This window comes from Humulus lupulus, chromosome 8, assembly GCF_963169125.1.
Source record: "Humulus lupulus chromosome 8, drHumLupu1.1, whole genome shotgun sequence".
Taxonomy (NCBI): Eukaryota; Viridiplantae; Streptophyta; class Magnoliopsida; order Rosales; family Cannabaceae; genus Humulus; species Humulus lupulus.
Window position 1 is genome coordinate 9107950 of NC_084800.1, and position 19429 is coordinate 9127378.

At 31.5% G+C, this 19429-nt stretch overlaps 3 protein-coding genes across 3 annotated transcripts; 2 read left to right on the forward strand and 1 right to left on the reverse strand.

Moving 5' to 3' along the window:
- Positions 1–1644: 1644 nt before the first annotated feature.
- Positions 1645–4111, forward strand: LOC133794976 (uncharacterized). Its single transcript, XM_062232427.1, has 3 exons — positions 1645–3471; positions 3552–3925; positions 4060–4111. The coding sequence occupies exons 1-3, from the start codon at positions 1645–1647 to the stop codon at positions 4109–4111; spliced, it is 2253 nt and encodes a 750-aa protein (XP_062088411.1).
- Positions 4112–4620: 509 nt separating this feature from the next.
- Positions 4621–10020, reverse strand: LOC133794977 (uncharacterized). Its single transcript, XM_062232428.1, has 8 exons — positions 9350–10020; positions 7647–8486; positions 6923–7555; positions 6312–6449; positions 5925–6214; positions 5707–5830; positions 5095–5621; positions 4621–4998 (listed from the first exon to the last, which is right to left on the reverse strand). The coding sequence occupies exons 1-8, from the start codon at positions 9767–9769 to the stop codon at positions 4779–4781; spliced, it is 3192 nt and encodes a 1063-aa protein (XP_062088412.1). The 5' UTR covers positions 9770–10020; the 3' UTR covers positions 4621–4778.
- A 3934-nt stretch (positions 10021–13954) lies between these two features.
- Positions 13955–16943, forward strand: LOC133794480 (beta-fructofuranosidase, insoluble isoenzyme CWINV1-like). The gene is made up of 6 exons (XM_062231716.1): positions 13955–14083; positions 14276–15138; positions 15285–15443; positions 15563–15801; positions 15914–16004; positions 16485–16943. The coding sequence occupies exons 1-6, from the start codon at positions 13999–14001 to the stop codon at positions 16662–16664; spliced, it is 1617 nt and encodes a 538-aa protein (XP_062087700.1). The 5' UTR covers positions 13955–13998; the 3' UTR covers positions 16665–16943.
- Positions 16944–19429: the final 2486 nt, after the last annotated feature.

The following is a 19429-nucleotide window of genomic DNA, read 5'->3' on the forward strand; positions in this document are numbered from 1 at the left end:
TTAGAAGTATGGGGCATACATGTGTGCATTAATAAAACTTCAACTTCAACTCGTATTATTGTGGACTAAAAAATATATATATATATATATATGTTTCTATTATTTTATTTTTTTAAGGATATATGTGTATTATATTGTGGCTCTATGTTGGCGTGGCTTGAAAAAAGTTTTGTAATAAATATTATTATTATAATAATATTATGAAATATACAATTCACAACCAAATAATACCAACATGATAACAACTTAATTAGTTTAATAGAAAAAAGTTATAACAACTAAGAAAATCTTAATGATCAAATACTATTTTAGTGGCGAGCAACGTGCAATGCACATTTGTTTAATTTTATTTAGAAAATTTATTAATTACTTTTATTCAATTTTTTTTTATGAATGTCATATAAATTTTAAATAAATAAACAATATATATATAAAATAATAACATATACATATTAAAAGAAAAATTAAACTAAAATATTTTTTATGAATTTTTTTAAATAATACGATAACATTTTAGATCACAAACTACTGTATTTAAGGCACAAAACATTCATGATATTATTCAAATCACACTTTTTTTATTCTTGATATAAGATGAATGTTATTCTAATTCATTATTTAGTTACGCAATTATACTATTATTATTATTATTATAATAATATTTATAAAATTTGAATTTATATTGATATAATTATTAAATATGTAGTCTTGTATTATATATTATTATAATAATGATATTTTATAACAATTGAATTTATATTAATATAATTAATAAATATATAGTCTAGCATTAAATATTATTGTAATAATGATCTTTTATAACGCTTAAATTTATATCAATATAATTAATAAAGGGAAAATTTTATATATACGGCATTTCACCAAAAGAATTCGAAAAATACGGTAATCCATACTTCTTACAATATTACGGTAAAAGTGAAGCCCACAATTCACGGAAGACCCAACCCAATACGGAAGACCCAACATTTCCCACCATTATATACCGAAGACCCAACCCAACCATCACAACTCGGCCAAAGTTTTTGTAACATGCTGTACTCAACATTTCCATGGATTTCAGCTAACAAAACCGAGAAAACTGGGAAAAAATGAGAAATTTTCTTCTGCAATCTACTGCAAATTTTTTGAATCGATGGGTCTACAAAACAAATTACACGATATCTGTTTTGTGGTAAGTTTCCTTGAATCGATGGGTCTTCTATTTTGTTCTTGGAACATAATTTATAGCTTTCGGAAATCATTAAGATAATTATAGCAAAAACATATATTTTAACACATATCTCCACAGAATCATAAACAAATTTTACCATAGAAACATTTGAAAATCCTGAAAACCTTTTATAAAAAAAAGAAACTGTTACAATATTATAAAGATGTTTCTTAGATTGTCTCATCTTTAAGTTATTTGCTCTTCCTTGTGCAGAATTTGGTCATTTAAAAACCAATAAAGGGACGAGTTTATATGCTAAATTCTCATTTTGTTGGGGGATGTGTTATTGAATAGCTTGTGCTGGATTGGGTAGTTTTTAACCCATAAGGTAGTTTATATCCTATTTTGTTTTATAATGAAAATATAAAATTTCTACATATCAATCTAATTTTTCTTTTTATTCATCTGCAGCCATGAATCCAATAACATCTTTGGTATATTATGATGGTCATTGGAATGAAAATAATGTGTATGAGGATTTCAAAATGCTGGGAGTGTTAATACCATTAGATTGCTCATTTACAACACTAATGAATATCTTGTCTACAGAGTTGTCTACCATTCTGTCAACAGAAAATGCAACAATTGAGTACCAGATTGCAGAAACATTGCCTCCATTGAAGATCAAAAGTGATAGCTCTATACAATTCTACTTGGAGTGCAAAAGAAATGACAAAACACTCACAAAATACCCTTTGATAGTTTCTGTAACAGAGAACAACCAAACAATTACCTGTGGAGCACTTCAAAAGATGAGTTCTACTGTTGCTTCAAGTAGTAATAATATAGAGAATGATATTTCGGACACATCGACATTCTCTATAGATGAACCTCAAGGACTACCAAATTTTATTCAGTTGGCAGATCAAATTACAGATTTGATTTTGGAGAAGGAACGACATGAATCAATTCCTGAACATATTGGAACAGAAACTACAATTATAACTCATGCAATTTCTGATGGAATAAGAGAAAAACAGGTATACAAAAACAAAGAGGTTCTTACAACAACAATTGGTCTCTATGCCATAAAAAACAATTTTCAGTTCAAGGTCCACAAATCTTGCAAAAAAGAATATCAGTTGAAGTGCCTTGATTCAGAATGTACGTGGTCATTTCGTGCTGCAAGATATGGAAAGACAGATATGTTCCAACTTAGGAAGTTCAATCGTGCCCACACATGTTCCTTGGACATTATTCTTGGAGATCACCGACAGGCTTCAAGTAGTATGGTTGGGAATGTTGTGAAGACCAAGTTCACAGATCCAAAAACAAATTATAGACCTAAAGATATAGCTAAAGACATGTTGGACAGATATGGAGTTTCCATGAGTTACCAAAAAGCATGGCGATCTAAGGAAAAAGCAGTTAATTATGTACATGGTTCAAGTCAAGATTCCTACCGAGACATTCCACGATATCTGCACATTTTGAAGCACAAAAATCCAGGTACTGTAACAGATTTGCAAATTGATAGTATAAACAGATTTAAATATCTTTATATGGCTATGGGACAATCAATTCTAGGTTGGAAACATTGCATTCCAGTAATTGTTGTTGATGGAACATTCCTAAAAGCTGCATTTGGCGGTACACTTCTCACAGCTTCAACACAAGATGCAAATAGACACATCTTCCCATTGGCTTTTGCTATAACAGATTCGGAAAACAATGATTCATGGGAGTGGTTCTTCAGAAAAATAAAAGAATGTTATGGAGAAAGAGAAGAGTTGTGTATAGTTTCAGATAGACACGAAAGCATAGAGAATGCTATAAAAAATGTCTTTCCAAATGTAACTCATGGAGTGTGCTCCTACCATCTTTTCTGCAACATAAAGACCAAGTTTAAAACAGACGCAGAGGCAACCAGTATTGCATTTCATGCTGCTGCAAAAGCTTATAACATGGAAGATTTTGAAAAATACATGAAGGACTTGGACAGTTTACATGAAGGAATCCGTCCTTTTCTGGCCAATGAGGTTAAATATGAAAAGTGGGCAAGAATCCACTCCAAAAGTCGTAGATATGCAGCTATGACTTCAAACATAGCTGAATCCATTAATGCAGCACTAAAAGAAATGAGAGAGCTTCCAGTAACAACATTACTCGAGTGCCTTAGAAACCTGATTCAAAAATGGAGCTACAACAACAAAAAAGAAGCAGAAGCAACATTTACAGAATTGCCAAAGAAACAAGAGGAATACTTAAGAAAGAACTTTGTCAAGTCATTAAGAATGACTGTAAGTACAACTATTTCCTTTATTTATAAATACCTCTGTATTAATATACTTCCTTGTTCATTATTATAATTTCATTGCAGGTAGAACCAGCTAGCACACTCATTTACAGTGTACACAATGGTTTAACAACAAACATTGTTGACATTGCAAAGAAATCTTGCTCTTGTAACAAGTTTGATTTGGATGAATTACCTTGTGAACATGCCATGGCAGTCATTAGAAAGATGAACCTTCAGTATAAAAAATATTGCTCATATTATTTCACAAAACAAGCCATGTTGAACACCTATAATGCATCAATACATCCATTGGGAGATCCAAAAACATGGAGAGTTCCGCCTGATGTTGAGGAAATAGAAGTACTACCTCCAAAGGGAAACAGAAAAAGTGGAAGGCCAAGGAAAAAAAGGTTTGTCTCAGCAAGAGAAGGGTCTTATCAGCTTAAATGTGGAAGGTGTGGAGAGCTTGGGCACAACCGAAAAACCTGCACAAACCAGCCTCTATTGAGAACAAAAAAACAAAAAAGCACTCAAAGCTTATAGATTAAAAATACTTTTTATTTGAATTTTGAAACTTTGTATGTTTCAGTACGGTGATTGGAACATTACTTATCACTATTACTTGTGATAAAGAATTATGAAATTTTATTGAATATATGGAATATTATAAAAACTTAGGAAAAAATTTGCATCAATATATCAGAATTAATGTTCAGGGCGTTATCTGTAAATTTTTGTTACATATTTGATACAGATATATCTGAAATGAATATTAATGTAATATTTTGTTACATAATTGTTACAGATATGTTACTAGTTTCTCACAGACACTTCCAACATCAAATAAATGTGAAATAAGTTCTTTTATCAGCTTATGTTACAGTTTTGAAACAAAAATATTTGATTTTCATTTGTAAATTTCCAGTCCATTTAAAAGGATTAACTTCAAAAGTTTGAAACGATTTGATACATATTTGAAACTGAAGTTATCGTGACTATTAATAGACGTTAAGTAATGCTACGCAATTTTGCATGAACTTAGGTTACAAACTTTTAACAGATGTTACCTAAAACATGAAATATAAAAATAAAGTTGTGAACTCAAGTTACAAACTTGAGACACCTCTGTACAACATTCTTCATAAAAAAGGGCTAATATCAAAATTCAATGATATGCCACAGTATTCAAAATATTCAAACATGATACTTGCTTGAAAGTTTGCAAAACAAAGACACAAAAGTTATCTTGCCATAAGTATGTATCTTCTTTACAAGATAAAAGCCAAAATGTTAACTACTTTGATGCTCTCATACTTCCATTGCATTAACATTCAACATCTTCTTGCTCATTCTTCCTCTGAACTCCCCATCAGATAGATAGCCTTCATCTTTCTTTCTTTTAGCATGGACATATAGCTCGACTGCAATTTTGTTTCTCTGGAAACTAACATTCAGAGGATTGGGGATATTTTCAATAAGTCCATGCATAAGAAATTCAGCAAACTTTATGATAAAAATCCCACAATCGCTACAAAAAAAAAACAACAAAATCAGTAACACATAAATGCATATAAACAAAATAATGCAACCAAAAAATAACAATAACTAAAAAAAAACCACTTACTTGTTACTCTGTTGTGGAACCTCATCATCAAACACAATGTCCAACGGGTGACACATATCAATGCCCTTGAATGCTTGTGCATTTAGATCAATATCTTCCCTTGACTCATAAAAATTATTTAAAGAAAGAAACAAGGGCAACAAAGTAGAATATGCTTCAACAACTTTCAACACTTTCTTATCCATAACTCTATTCCTCATTGAGTTGTAGACTTTAAAAAATCTCTGCTTCACGTTGAACTCCCCAAGAATCCAATGATTACAGCCAACAACAGTCATATTAATAGGGAATAAAATGAAATCTACTAGCGACCAAGGGGTGTTACAAAGCATTTTATAACCACAAATATACTCAAAAATAACACTGTTATGCGATATAACAGATCGATCACAGTCACTTGACAGATACACATCATACAGAGAAGTGATAACTTGATCAAAAGAGTTATCTGTAGTAGTAACTCTAACATTTATCAACTCACAATACTTGACTTTTTTTCTAAGGTAATAAAATGCCACATTAATATGCTGAAAAAACAAGAAGCAAACCATAATGAGAATAATGAAAACAGTAAAACTAAAACAACTTAATAATAATAAGGGAAAAAAATACCTCATTGTCCAAATCCCTCCCATCTTTAACTAAATCATAAAACCAAATTTTTCTCTCAATCTCAGTTACACAAAACTGAAATGGCTCCTTAATGATACTATTATTATCATCAAATTTCTTATACCTATAACAATTATAAACATTTAAAAGTGAATTATTGTGAAACAGAAACTGAAATACAAAATAAATAAAAAAACAATTAAAAAATAGAAGCATACTTATTATTTTTTCTCAGCCCCAGAGAAAACCACTTGTTAAAAGAGTCTTGGTCAATTTGATTAGGCAGATCAAAAAGATTGTCTCCAAAAGCATATCGTCCCACAACCTTCCTTTTAGACTTCACAACCTCCAAATGTTTCATATCCTTAGAAGAAGATGATCCAAATTGGTTAACAAAAGGAGATTGCAAAACTGTAGCAGGCTTTGGATTCCTTTTGCCAACAACAGGAGTAGACACAACTACTGGATTCATCAAAGAACCAGCAATGGGTGTTGCCATAATAACTTCCTAGAAACAAAAATAATATGAAAAACTCAATAATACAACTATTGGAACATATTGCAAAAAGAGAAAACAAAATACAATATCTGCCTTGTTTAGTTACCTTTTTCTTTGCCAAATCACCAACAGCTGCATGAACAACTTTATCAAAAATCTCCACATTCATGTTGTTAAAAATATGAGCCTCTTCTTCTAGATCTTTAACAACATCAGCTACATCATCATGAGGTTTGACAATATTCTATGGAAAAACAAAATTTTATAAATAAATACAGAAATACATGAATACATTACCTTAAAAAAATACAAATCATGAAACCAAAATAACCTGGTCATAGCTCTGGAAAAAAAAGTTGTATATATAATAAAAAATAATAATTGCCAAACAAAAAATTCCAAAATTCATAAGTTTACAAAAACATAACAGAGTTTATACATGCTCTGGAAAAGTCTTGTACAAAACTAACTAAGAAAAAAAAAGTTTACAAATTAATAACAAGAGGTTTACAAAACAAGAATTCTAAACTTTCTCTTCCACTTCTCATATTCCAATGGAAACAAAATCAGATTCCTATCAAAAAGGGAAAACAAAAATTAATAAAAAGAAAATATTAATTATATATATTAACAGAAATATAAACATCTATAAAATATAAAATAAAAAATAACAAACCAACCAAGCAATAAAATTAATATTTAGATAAGAATACATACCATTGTTTCTTCAACATCATTCCCAGTAGTCTTCTCATTCTCATTTACTGTATCATTCTTATCATCTGCAATTACCATATCTCCAGCAGCATCTTCTTGCATTGCTTGAATGCATTCATCAAAAACTTGGGTAAAACTTTCATTCTCAAAAAACTTATCCTTTTCCTTTGAAACACCACCACCACCAGAAGTATCACCAACATCAGCTCCCACAAAACCAACATCAACATGATCAATATCATCATTAATACCACATGATTTTGGCCTCAACTCACCTAACATTTCCATAACTGCCTTGTGTTTTAAATCTTGATCGTTTTTCAGATTAACCAACATCTCCATCAATGCCCTATGTCTAGATTCACTAGCAGACTTTAAAAATGCAATTTCCTTAGACATAATGTTACACTTCTTCTGACATTCATCCACAATAATTTTCATATCAGAAAAACCAAATGTCACACAAGGAACATATGATGAGGAAGGAGCCTCACTGGTTGGTTTCTTTGGAGGAGCAACAAAATCATCATCCTCAAAATCAGCAACATTCATATCCTTGTTGCACTGGAAAAAACCTTCAAGCTTGAAGGCATTGTTCTCTTCATCACTGGGCAAAACTTTAACAATTTTGGTCTGCAAATAACAACACAGAAAAATCAGTTTACAATATTAAAAAAATCAAATAAATTCATATATAAAGAAAAGCAAAAAGAATAAAAATTACCTTATGTAATGAAAACACATTCCTCTCAAGCTCCTTATGAGATGGGATTGCAACAGATGACCAATTTATAATCCTAGGCAGACCACAACTAACCTTCTCACAATAAGTTCCCTCTAAACTAGGAATTGATTCGTAAATGAAAACTTGGAAAACAAATGGCAAACCATTCAACTTATAGGTTGGGTAAGAACCTTGCCGAGTAATAACAACTTCATTTTCCCTTAAAGCATCTCTCAAAGATGAGAGAGTCACATTAAAAATATCCTTTCCCCATGGAAAATGATTAAAACCACCACTATCACAAAGATACAAGTCAGTTTTTTCAATGTTCTTCTCTTTTTGCCAAGCATACAAAAAGTTAGTGATCAGGTAAAGTACAGCCATCCTAACAGCCTCATCATCATTATCAAAATTGGCAGCCTTAAACCTTTCTTCAACAATAATTCTTGAAATGCCCCTTGTATGGTCACCAAAAAATTTCGAATACAATCCAATAGGATTACTATTCTTAATTCCACCTCTATCAATATCACCAAACACATTTAACCCAGACAATAACCCAAATTCACCCAAAGAAAACCTAATCAGCTTTCCACAAACTTTAAACCACATTTCATTTAAGTTTGGTTGGTTAACTTCTCTCAACAAAACATGGTGAACCAATTTAGCTTGATTAGCATAAGATTTAAGGTTTAGAAAATGACCAAAGCAAGTCTTACTAAACAAAACCTTTTGAGAGTCAGTCAATTTTTCTGAGATCACATTGATCTTCTCAAAACCACAGTGAAAATTGACTCTTGCTCTATAATGATCCTCATGTTTGATAAAACATTCCATATGCTGCATAGAATAATAGACAACCAACAAAATTTTAAAACAAGACAAATCAAATGATTAGATGACAAGAAAAACACAAATTGATGAAATGAAATTAAAACAGATACAATCAAAACTTGAAAAAATGAAAACATATTTCAATAATATAAAACCTATTATCTTTAAATACAAAAACTAACAAATTGGAACTTGTAACATATGTTTACAGAAAAAGAAAAACATATTTACAACATCAGAAAGAACATTAACAACCTTGTAACACTTGGTTACAAAAACTAACAATAGGAACTTGTAACATATGTTTACAAAAAAAGAAAAACATATTTACAACATCAGAAAGAACATTAACAACCTTGTAACACTTGGTTACAAAACTAACAATATAGGACCTGTAACATATGTTTACAAAAAAACAAAAACATGGTTTCAGTAATACCATTAACAAACATGTAACATATAGGTACAAAAACCTAACAAAAATTAACAAAATTAAAAACATAAATCAGATCAGAGCATGAACAACATAGAAAACATATTTCAAGAATATAAAACCTAATATATAAAATACACAAACTACCAAATTAGAACCTGTAACATAAATTTAAAGAAAAGAAAAACATATTTACAAACGTCGGAAAGAACATTAACAAACTTGTAACACTTCGTTACAAAACTACCAAATTATGACTTGTAACATATGTTTACAAAAATGGAAAACAAGGTTACAAACATCAGAAATACCATTAACAAACCTGTAACACTTTGATACAAAAAAATAACAATTGTTAACAGCAACAAGACAAATAGACCCATAAAAAACAGAAAAAAAATAACAAAACGAATTTAAACGACACAAACATAAATACCTTCGGTTTATCCAGTAAACCAACATTCTTCTTCGCAATTTTTCTGTTAGCCTTGCACTTTACTCGACTAGAACCTTCAATAGATAGTTTCTTAGATTTCTTCGCACTGACTTTGCTCTTTGACAATGCAACATGTTTTCGCTTCAACTTTTTCCCAATTAAGTCAACACTCGCATGCATGTCGCCCTCCTTCAACTCATTTGAACCACCAACATCATCCTCGATCACATTAGGAAGGGGAGAATCCAATGAATACTTCAAAACAGCTTTCCCTTTAGACAAAGGAGAAAGATTACTCTTCAGAAGTTTCCCCTTCGTTTCGGAAGACTCTTGATCGTCGGAATGCTTCGAGGATGCTGGGCCAGAGAACGCAGCACCCGACCGAGCAGGAGATGCAGACCCCGCACGAGTGACAACCATTGTTTAACCAGTCAATGCCAAACGATTTTGAAAAAAAATGAAGAAACTCAGTTAGGTTTTCGGACTCGGCCAAAGAAAAAATGAGAAACGGAGAATGAAACAGATGAAAGAGAAAGAGAATACAAAAAAACTTCGGGGTTTGAAATTTGAAAAAAAGACTTTATAAAAAACCGTATATTTGAAATAAAAAACCGTATAAAAGTAGGCAACCGTATATTTCAAATTTTTTTGCTTTATACGGTGTATTATGTAATTTTCTCATTAATAAATATCAAACACAATCGTACTATTTGAACACACAATACTTATATATAATGCATTTATTATGTATTAAATATTATTATAATAATATTTTATAACATATGAATTTATATTAATATAATTATTAATGATCTAGTTTTATATTAAATATTATTATAATAATATTCTATAATATTTAAATTTTTTATAAAAATTAGGATTATATATTGTATGTTACATATTATTATAATAATACTATTTATAATATTTGAATTTATATTGATATAATTATTAAATATCTAGTCTTGTATTATATATTATTATAATAATGATATTTTATAACATTTGAATTTATATTGGTATAATTATTAAATATCTAGTCTATTATTAAATATTATTATAATAATGATATTTTATAATATTTAAATTTATATTAATATAATTAATAAATATTTATTTTTAATTAATTTTAAAAATATATTCCGTTAAATATTTAAAATATTATGTTAAAGTTAACAAATGAAATTTTTAAAACAAAAAAAATTATATTATGTACACACTTTTTATATAGAAAAGATATCCACAAGCGAAATAATCATAAACTAATATTTAATCTCAAATCGTCACTTATAATCACTTTATTTGGAACTATTTATTCATAATAATAATTTTTTTTTTGCCATTAATATATAATTTAGAATGAACTTTTGACAATAACTTAATCATGATAGATACTTTTTTTTATTAAATTAAAATTGTGTTTCCATTAAAAGTAAAATAATTTGTAATATTGATGGTTAAGTACTTTCTTATTAGGGCAACTCAACACCAATTACAAAAATCATTTGGTGTTGAACCAACATTAAAATAGTGGAATTTTAATAACACACCATACTTTTTTTATTCCAACCACAGCACTAAAAAATATATTCTTTATTTATGCCACAAATAATATATAACATTAATTTATAAAATATTAATATAAAAACTAAAAAATTTTAAAAAAAAGTTTTGCCGTTGCTACATTTTCCCACCAATAAATGGTGGGACACTATAGCTAAACCCCCAGAATGTTGATAAGTTTGCAGTCCCATTAGACTGCTATTTGGTGTGAAATTGACTTTTTTTTTTGTTTGCTCAAAAGAGATGAGTGGCAAGTTAGTATTTTACTAACAAAAATATTAAAAGGGAAAAGAAGAGTTTTTTATTTTTGCAACAATGAAGGAAGAGAAGAGTTGATTGAATTGAATTGAAAGTAAAAGGAAAATGGTTCTGGATTTTGTTTTTCCTTTTTGATTAAAAAAACAGAAAAGCCGCCTCAGATCTTGGGGCAAGCACGGAACAATATTAATTAATATTATAATTTTGATTAATTTGTATCATTTCATTACGTTAGCTTTGAGTTTTACTTAAGTAATAAAATTATTCTCTCTTAAAAAAAAAATACCAGTACCACGTGCATCCAGCAAGTTGTGCATGAGTTATAACTTATTATCACTGACTGGTCTTCCACAATTGCAGTATCTTATGAGATAGGCAAGTTTATTCATTGTTTATACAAATATTAGAATTATATATATTTATAATAATCAGATTATAAACTCAAACAAACATTAATTTATATATATTATGTTGCTGCAGATATTAAAAATGAATGAATTCAGCTAAAGAATTTTTTGGGTTGAGTCGCAGATTTTAATTACTTTCTTTAAGATATTTCGTGGCTCTGCCCAAATCGTGCAATCCAAATTATTAACCAAATTGTCTTCAGGATATAACAACACAAATCACATCTGTCTTAGTATCCTCATGCACTGAAGAACACTGTTCTACGTACACCCCACTCGAAAAAACTTAGAAAGAATGTTTATTTTTGATAAATTATAAAATGTGGTCCCTTTCTTTGATCTGTTTTTCTTTCGAATTAAAAACTCAGACTCTGCAACGGGAAAAGAAAACGTTTGTGATGTAAGGGAAGTTAATTAATAAAAAAAAATATTTATTAAAACATTTTCAAGAAAAATAATAAGAAGTGTCCCAACACACCATTCAGATCGGCTTGGTTGGTGATGGTCAAATGTGTCTTCTCACCCATGTGCACAAAATTAACTACCCCACGAACAGAAAAATGGGTACCCCTTGGGACACATCCTCTTTTAACAAGCAAAATGCACTTTTCCATTTTTAATATTATTTTTAAACAATTCATATATAATACAAAAAGTACAACACTTTTTATTATAAATCTGAAAAATAATCTTAGAGCATCGAAGAATAAAATTAGTACTATAAAAAGATTATTTTGTCCTAAAAATAATACCAAATTTAGTACGGAATATAAGCTCAGTAATTAATTATAATTTTACTTTCTTTTATATTATTTTTTTAATATTTTATTATTATTTTTAGTATAATGTAAATAAAGATTTTTTGTATGATTAAATTTTTAGATAATAATAAAATAAAAGGAAAAATTCTTAATTTTTTATATTTATAATAAATATTAAATTAACATTAATAAAAGACTCATATTTGCATTAGATTTTATACAGAAGTTGCTTTGCTAGTCATTCATGATGAATAAAGGAATATAATTATTCCGAAATTTTAGACTCCATTTTTGCCATAAACTACCACAATTATCTACAAGCCAATCAATTTAATACGTACCTACTGTTCATTGGTACATTTTTAACCTGGAATTTCCTGCTCAAAATAAAATCCCCTTTAATATAATAAATACCCAAATAAACGACTCGGTATGGCGTTTAACTTTTTCTTAAGATATCTTCCACCCAAATAATAATCAACACTTTATTCAGTTATAATAATAATCAACACTAATAACTAAAAAGATCTTTTAATAAATGACCTAAACTTTTATTATCTATTTTGTCTAATGCAAATGTATATGATACAGATTCTTTTCAAGGAAATTGCTATTCATCTTCTTCGCCAAATTAAAGCCTAAACTTTTTGTGAGCCTAACTTTTTTGTGAGGGTCAGGTAAACTAGGGCAAATCAATTTTTTTTGATAAAAATTATACAAATATATAGAATATATATGAATAATTTTTTCTTCAATTTTAGAGGAGGGCAATATGCATTTTTACATATATTTATATTAATTGTTTTTAAAAAAATACAATGTACAAAAATGTAGAGAAAAAAAAGATAAGGGGTCATTCATGACCAACCCAATCCCCTTAGCTCCATTATTGTCCACACGGGACATGAGGAGACAATGTAGACTTTCATTTTCCCTCTAAATTGCATGTAAATATATATAATATAAATTTAAATATATGTATATTTTTTGAGAAATAAAATAGATTTATACAAATATTATAGTCATAGTAATTAAAACCTCCATGAGCTTTCACTTGTAACTCTCGCTGACTCACATGTCTATACCACTTTCCCGGATCTTCACGTTTTTTTTTTGACAACTTTATTCTTTCTTTGACACTTTTCTTTCTATTAGCCAGAGGTATTTGATCCACAAATCCACACAATATTTCATATAAGTCGCATTTTCATACTTTTATAATATATATATATATATATCTGTATTGATTTTTAAAAACTTTGACCAACCATACCATACCAAGTAGTCCTCTATAAATAGAGCTCTCATCATATCATTATTTCCCCAAAAACCCCACTATCACAATGGGCACAATAATAACCATATCCTCTCCCTGGCTTCTCTGCTTTCTGGCTTTGGTTTTCAGCCATGGCCTTGTTCAGCTCCAAGCTTCACACCATGTTTACAGAAACCTTCAAACATCTGACTATACTCCACCAAATCAACCATACAGAACTTCTTACCACTTCCAACCCCCCAAAAATTGGATCAACGGTATTGTTTTTCAATTTCTTTCCATTGTATATATATATTTATGTTTTTCATTTCCTTCTTCTCTTGTTTACATAAGTATATGTATTATATATAGTTTTTATTCTACAAAGTTCTAATTAGAGTTTTAATGGCTTCTTATTTATGTCTCTCTGTCATATTGATCGACTCTGAAATTGACAACTTTGGTGTTTTTGGACTCGCAGATCCTAATGGTTAGTATTCTTTCTTTCCCAACCTCCCTGTTTTTCCTTATTTATTAAGATTAGAAAATTAGAGTTTGAAAAATAAATACGGTCAAAATTTGCATGAATAGAAAGCATCACCACTAGTTAAAGTACATTGACAGTTATACCCCTCCTCCCTGACTATACAAACGTGTTAATAATGATTATATATACACACAGGACCAATGATATACAAGGGACTATACCATCTGTTCTACCAATACAACCCAAAAGGAGCTGTTTGGGGAAACATCGTCTGGGCCCACTCAACATCCGAGGACCTCGTAAACTGGACCCCACATGAGCCAGCCATATTCCCATCCCAGGAATCCGATATCAACGGCTGTTGGTCTGGTTCAGCTACAATTCTTCCCAGTGGCAAACCGGTCATTTTATACACCGGAATCAACCCCCAAAACCAACAAGTACAGAACTACGCCGAGCCCAAGAATCTTTCCGATCCATTCCTCAGGGAATGGGTCAAGTTGCCTCAAAACCCACTAATGGCTCCCACCCAAGCCAACCAAATCAACGCCAGCTCATTTAGGGACCCCACCACTGCTTGGTTGGGCCCAGATAAGTGGTGGAGAGTCATCATTGGAAGCAAAAGGAACAGAAGAGGATTGGCTATTCTTTACAGGAGTAAGGATTTCGTTTACTGGGTCAAGGCCAAACACCCGCTTCATTCCGCTAAAGGAACTGGAATGTGGGAATGCCCTGATTTCTTTCCCGTGTCTGTGGATGGCCCAGTTGGGGTTGACTCGTCCGCGATTGGGGGCAAGGTTAAGCATGTCCTTAAGCTCAGTTTTGATGACACTAAGCACGACCATTACACGATTGGTACGTATAACTTTGATAAGGATATCTATATCCCGGATAAGGGTTCAGTGGAGGGTTATACTGGTTTGAGGTATGATTATGGCAAATTTTATGCTTCCAAGACCTTTTTCGATGATGTCAAGAATAGGAGGATCTTGTGGGGTTGGATTAATGAATCTTCAAGTGTTAATGATGATATCAAGAAGGGATGGTCTGGAGTTCAGGTATTACTAAGTACTACCATTTAATGTTTATTTCTTAAACTTTAGGTTAGAATGGTAATTAGTACAGTTGACTCGGTATAATTTAAAGGGGTAACTGTATTTATTTTTCTTCTTTTTATGTGAATAATATTAAAATGGTTTTGCAGGCAATTCCAAGGACCATTTGGCTAGACAAATATGGGAAACAATTGATCCAATGGCCAATTCCAGAAATCGAAAAATTAAGACTAAACAATGTCAACTTGTCTAATAAATTACTCAAGGCTGGATCAAAGCTCCAAATTTCAAATGTCCAAGCACTGCAGGTTGTTATTATACATATATATATATATTATTCCAATTTCATATTGGAAAAGTACCAACCATGATTCCTCTACCAACTTGCTAATAAAAAAATAACTTTTTTATGTTGCCACTTTTCCAGGCTGATGTAGAGGTTTCATTTAAAATTAGTGGGTTTGAGAAGGCAGAAAAATTAGACCCCAGCTGGACAAACCCACAAATGTTATGTAGCCAAAAGGGTGCATCAGTTAAAGGTGGTTTAGGACCATTTGGTCTGCATGTTTTGGCTTCAAAGGGATTAGAAGAATACACAGCAGTGTTCTTCAGAATTTTCAAAAGTTACGACAAATATGTGGTGCTTATGTGCAGTGATCAAAGCAGGTGGTTATTCTCTCTCTCTCTCTCTCTCTCTCTCTCTCTCTCTCTCTCTTTCGAGCCATTATTGTCATCAAACCTTCAAACTTTGACATTTCTTTATTTTGCTATTTGATAGGTCCTCCCTCAATGAAGATAATGATAAGACCACTTATGGGACTTTTCTAAATGTTGACCCTGTTTATGAGACGATATCCTTGAGAACCTTGGTGAGTATATAATTATATCATTGAAAATTTGGTTCTGGAAACTCACAGGAAATACAACGAGATGCTTTCGAATTTAGTAACATTTTTGTCTTTGTTCAAACTTCAAACTTCAAAGTCAAGCTATAGCTTAATACAACCAAAACATTTTCACTTGTATGCGGCTATATATATATATTGGTAGTTTAGGTTTTGTATTATAATAAAGTAGTCTTAACTTAAGAAGATTTTGACTTATTTATTAGGTAAATATCTTCAATTAATTAACAATTATTTAATGCCTCATAGTGACGTATATATATATATATTCTACATATCCTCCTAAAGGCCTATTTTATCACCAACTCTATGTCTTAGCCTCCTAAACATTATATTCTAATTAGTGGGGGGTTGCTTTTTTTATCTTGATAATATAATTGCTTAGCAACATCTATTTATGAGGCTAATCTACTTAACACAACTTTTAATAACTTTGTTTCACAGATTGATCACTCTATAGTGGAGAGCTTTGGTGGAAAAGGCAAAGCTTGCATCACAGCTAGAGTTTATCCTACCTTAGCTATTGGTTATGGAGCTAATTTGTATGCTTTCAACAATGGTAATCAAGATGTTCAGATCACAAGCTTGAATGCATGGAGTATGAAGAAAGCAAAGATCTATTAATTGATCAAAACAAGTCAAGATATAATAACATATAGGAAAATTTGGTAACTGATTAGTGGAATTAATAAAAGATGTGACCCTAATTATAATCTAATCTCTCTTTCCTTTTCGATTTTCTAGGCCTTGCATTTGTATGTTGTAACCCAATTATGCGGGTCACCAAAATATTTATGATTTGGGTTTCACTTAGACCTGTTAAAATTCATTGGGATAATCTTTATATGTTTGTCATGTGTATTTTTAAATAATTTTTATGGTGCAGTTTGCCACATTAAGTAATCCTTGTTATATATATATATATATTAGTATTATTACCATTTTTACTGTCACTAAAATGTAGTGTGATCATTTATATTAATAACATGTGATTTTTGTCTTTTTTTTCTCAAAATAGAATGAGAAAAGGCATTCTCCCCCACCGCCAACGATTATAAAAAAAAAAATTACTTTAAATTGAAAAAAGAAAAAATTGAAGGCAGAATGAAATTTAGGTGGGCCTATAACGTGAACAAAAAGAAATTGAATTTACAATATTTGCTGTGGTCATTAAATTATTAAATTATTAAGTGGACCTTGAAATATTTCTTTTTTCCTTATATCTATATACGACTACGGAGTCAATGTCTGTCCCACATAATTCAATTTTAGACCAACGTGTTTACTTATTCTCTACTTTTACCATATAATTTGTTTTAAAAAAAATTATTATAAATTGACTTGATCTTCTGATCCAATTTAAGATCCTTTTAACGCATATAAGAGATCAAAGCTGGGCATTTTTTATATAAGTAGCATTATTTATTTAGAATATTTACAGTTTTCAATAAAACTAGCAGCAATGACATGTCATTAGTTGAAAAACAATACTAGTTTTGTGTTCTAAGACTGTCTAATTAGACTATTATATTATTGTGGTGTGCAAATATCATAATATATTATACTATCAAACAAGTTTTTCTTTTAATAAATAATATATATTCAGTGGTTTAAAGGGACAATGCCCTACAAAGTCAGGCGTTTACTGGTTGTAATGCCCCGGATTCCCTAATTGCGGTTACTGGCTGGATTAGTAGGCCGGGAAGGCCATAACTGTTTAATTATGTCATTAAATGTGTTTATGCATGTTTATGAGAATTATATTATCATATAATGTTAAATGTATGCATGTGAGTCAACATTTGCTTACAGGAGTATTATGGTAATTTGGCCCGTTGAGGGTATAATTGTATATTTGTATGTGCGATAATGATATATTGTGAGATCACATTATAATGTGGATTGGTTCGAGTATTTCGACATGAGACGATCTTCGAACATGATTTATCGGTTTGGTCATAACAGGTTTGAGCTCGGGGCTCGGGGTGAGTCTCGGGGTGATATTAAAGGTTATAGCGTTACCGGGGATTTTAGGGTAACAGGTTATGAAATATTGGAGTTTGAGGATATTGAGATTAGCGGGAAATGGGAAGCATTAATTATAATTAACGGGTTTAGCGTAAGTACCAATTTTGCCCTTGGGGTGGCTTTGGAGGCTTAAGATGACATAAGGGGTATTTTGGTCTTTTTAGGGGTGGATATATATAATGTTTGATAGTTGAAGGTTGTAGAACAAAACAGAGGCTCTATCTTCTCTTCCCGTACACACCACTTCCTCCATTGCTTTCCTTGGGTTTTGAGTTCTTGGAGGAGATTCAAGCTAGGGAAAAACTTAAGGGCTGCATTGGAGACTTGTGTTAGCTTGTGTGGAAGGTTCAAGACAAGTTTCAAGGTGAGTTTTGGCCATTAACACAGCTGGTACTCTGTTTTTGTTTACAGTTTTCAATTCATGTTCTTGATGTGGGAAGTATGAATCAAAGGAGGTTTTTGGTGTTAGTTGATTGGGGTTTGGTGTGAGTGAGATAAGGATGTTGTAAGGGGGTTTAATTACATGTTTGGAGGAGGTTTTATGATGGTTTAAAGGTCTGGTTTGAGAGGGAATTGCACAGAGAGAAAAATTGGTTCGTGTGGCCGACTTAGCCATTCTAGGCTGAGCACCGCGGCGCAGCAGGGGAGCGCCGCGGCCCTTGGCGTCTGGCAGGCAGGGAGCCTCTGTCTGGAGGCGCGCCGCGGCGCAGCAGCAGAGGGGGGGCCGCGGCCCATAAGGCCAAATTTGCTAGAAAGTGGTTTTTAGCTTGGGGATTCAAACCATAGGCCTCGGGGTTGGACCTAGTACCCGGTTGGGTAGTATTTGATGTCTCGGGGGCTGGGATTTGGTTTGGGAACCCTTGGTTATCATTTTTATTGATGAATCCTATATTTTGGTTATGACCAGGTGACCGTCGATGAATTTAAAGGTTGATCGTTCTCAGGGGTCGTTCATATTATAATACTCACTCGAACCAGAGGTAAGAAAACAGTGTATGAATACAGTTGCACCCTGTATAGGTATATGCCATGCATGGTTTGATATTAAGGCATGTTGGTTGATATATGTGGACATGGATTGCATATTAAATGCTATTGAATGCTGATTACCTGCTTGAGACACTGACTAGTCAGGGACCGACTCTAAAGTCGAGAATCATGCATTGAATGGCTCTAAAGCATTAATGCCAGACCGACCCTAGGGTTGAAGAACTTATAAGCGCTTGCCTGGTTTACGACCAGATGACTATAGCCAAGGTATATGACCCCGGTGACCGTTTGTCACGTGGCTAAGGGACGTTGTCCATAGTTTCGACTCTAGAGTCGTGAGGAAGGTTATGTTGGTGACCAATAACCATGCA

What these genes read in the sequence shown, in the direction of transcription:
- LOC133794976 (XM_062232427.1), top strand. Translation starts at nt 1,645, where the DNA reads ATGAATCCAATAACATCTTTGGTATATTATGATGGTCATTGGAATGAA. An exon ending in TCAAGTCATTAAGAATGACT is followed by an intron (nt 3,472 to 3,551) that starts GTAAGTACAACT and finishes ATTTCATTGCAG; the next exon opens with GTAGAACCAGCTAGCACACT. An exon ending in TATCAGCTTAAATGTGGAAG is followed by an intron (nt 3,926 to 4,059) that starts GTGTGGAGAGCT and finishes TGTATGTTTCAG; the next exon opens with TACGGTGATTGGAACATTAC.
- LOC133794977 (XM_062232428.1), bottom strand. Translation starts at nt 9,769, where the DNA reads ATGGTTGTCACTCGTGCGGGGTCTGCATCTCCTGCTCGGTCGGGTGCT. An exon ending in ATGATGTTGAAGAAACAATG is followed by an intron (nt 6,450 to 6,922) that starts GTATGTATTCTT and finishes GTTTTTCCATAG; the next exon opens with AATATTGTCAAACCTCATGA. An exon ending in GGAGGGATTTGGACAATGAG is followed by an intron (nt 5,622 to 5,706) that starts GTATTTTTTTCC and finishes TTGTTTTTTCAG; the next exon opens with CATATTAATGTGGCATTTTA.
- LOC133794480 (XM_062231716.1), top strand. Translation starts at nt 13,999, where the DNA reads ATGGCTTCTTATTTATGTCTCTCTGTCATATTGATCGACTCTGAAATT. An exon ending in ATGTGCAGTGATCAAAGCAG is followed by an intron (nt 15,802 to 15,913) that starts GTGGTTATTCTC and finishes GCTATTTGATAG; the next exon opens with GTCCTCCCTCAATGAAGATA. An exon ending in CGATATCCTTGAGAACCTTG is followed by an intron (nt 16,005 to 16,484) that starts GTGAGTATATAA and finishes TTTGTTTCACAG; the next exon opens with ATTGATCACTCTATAGTGGA.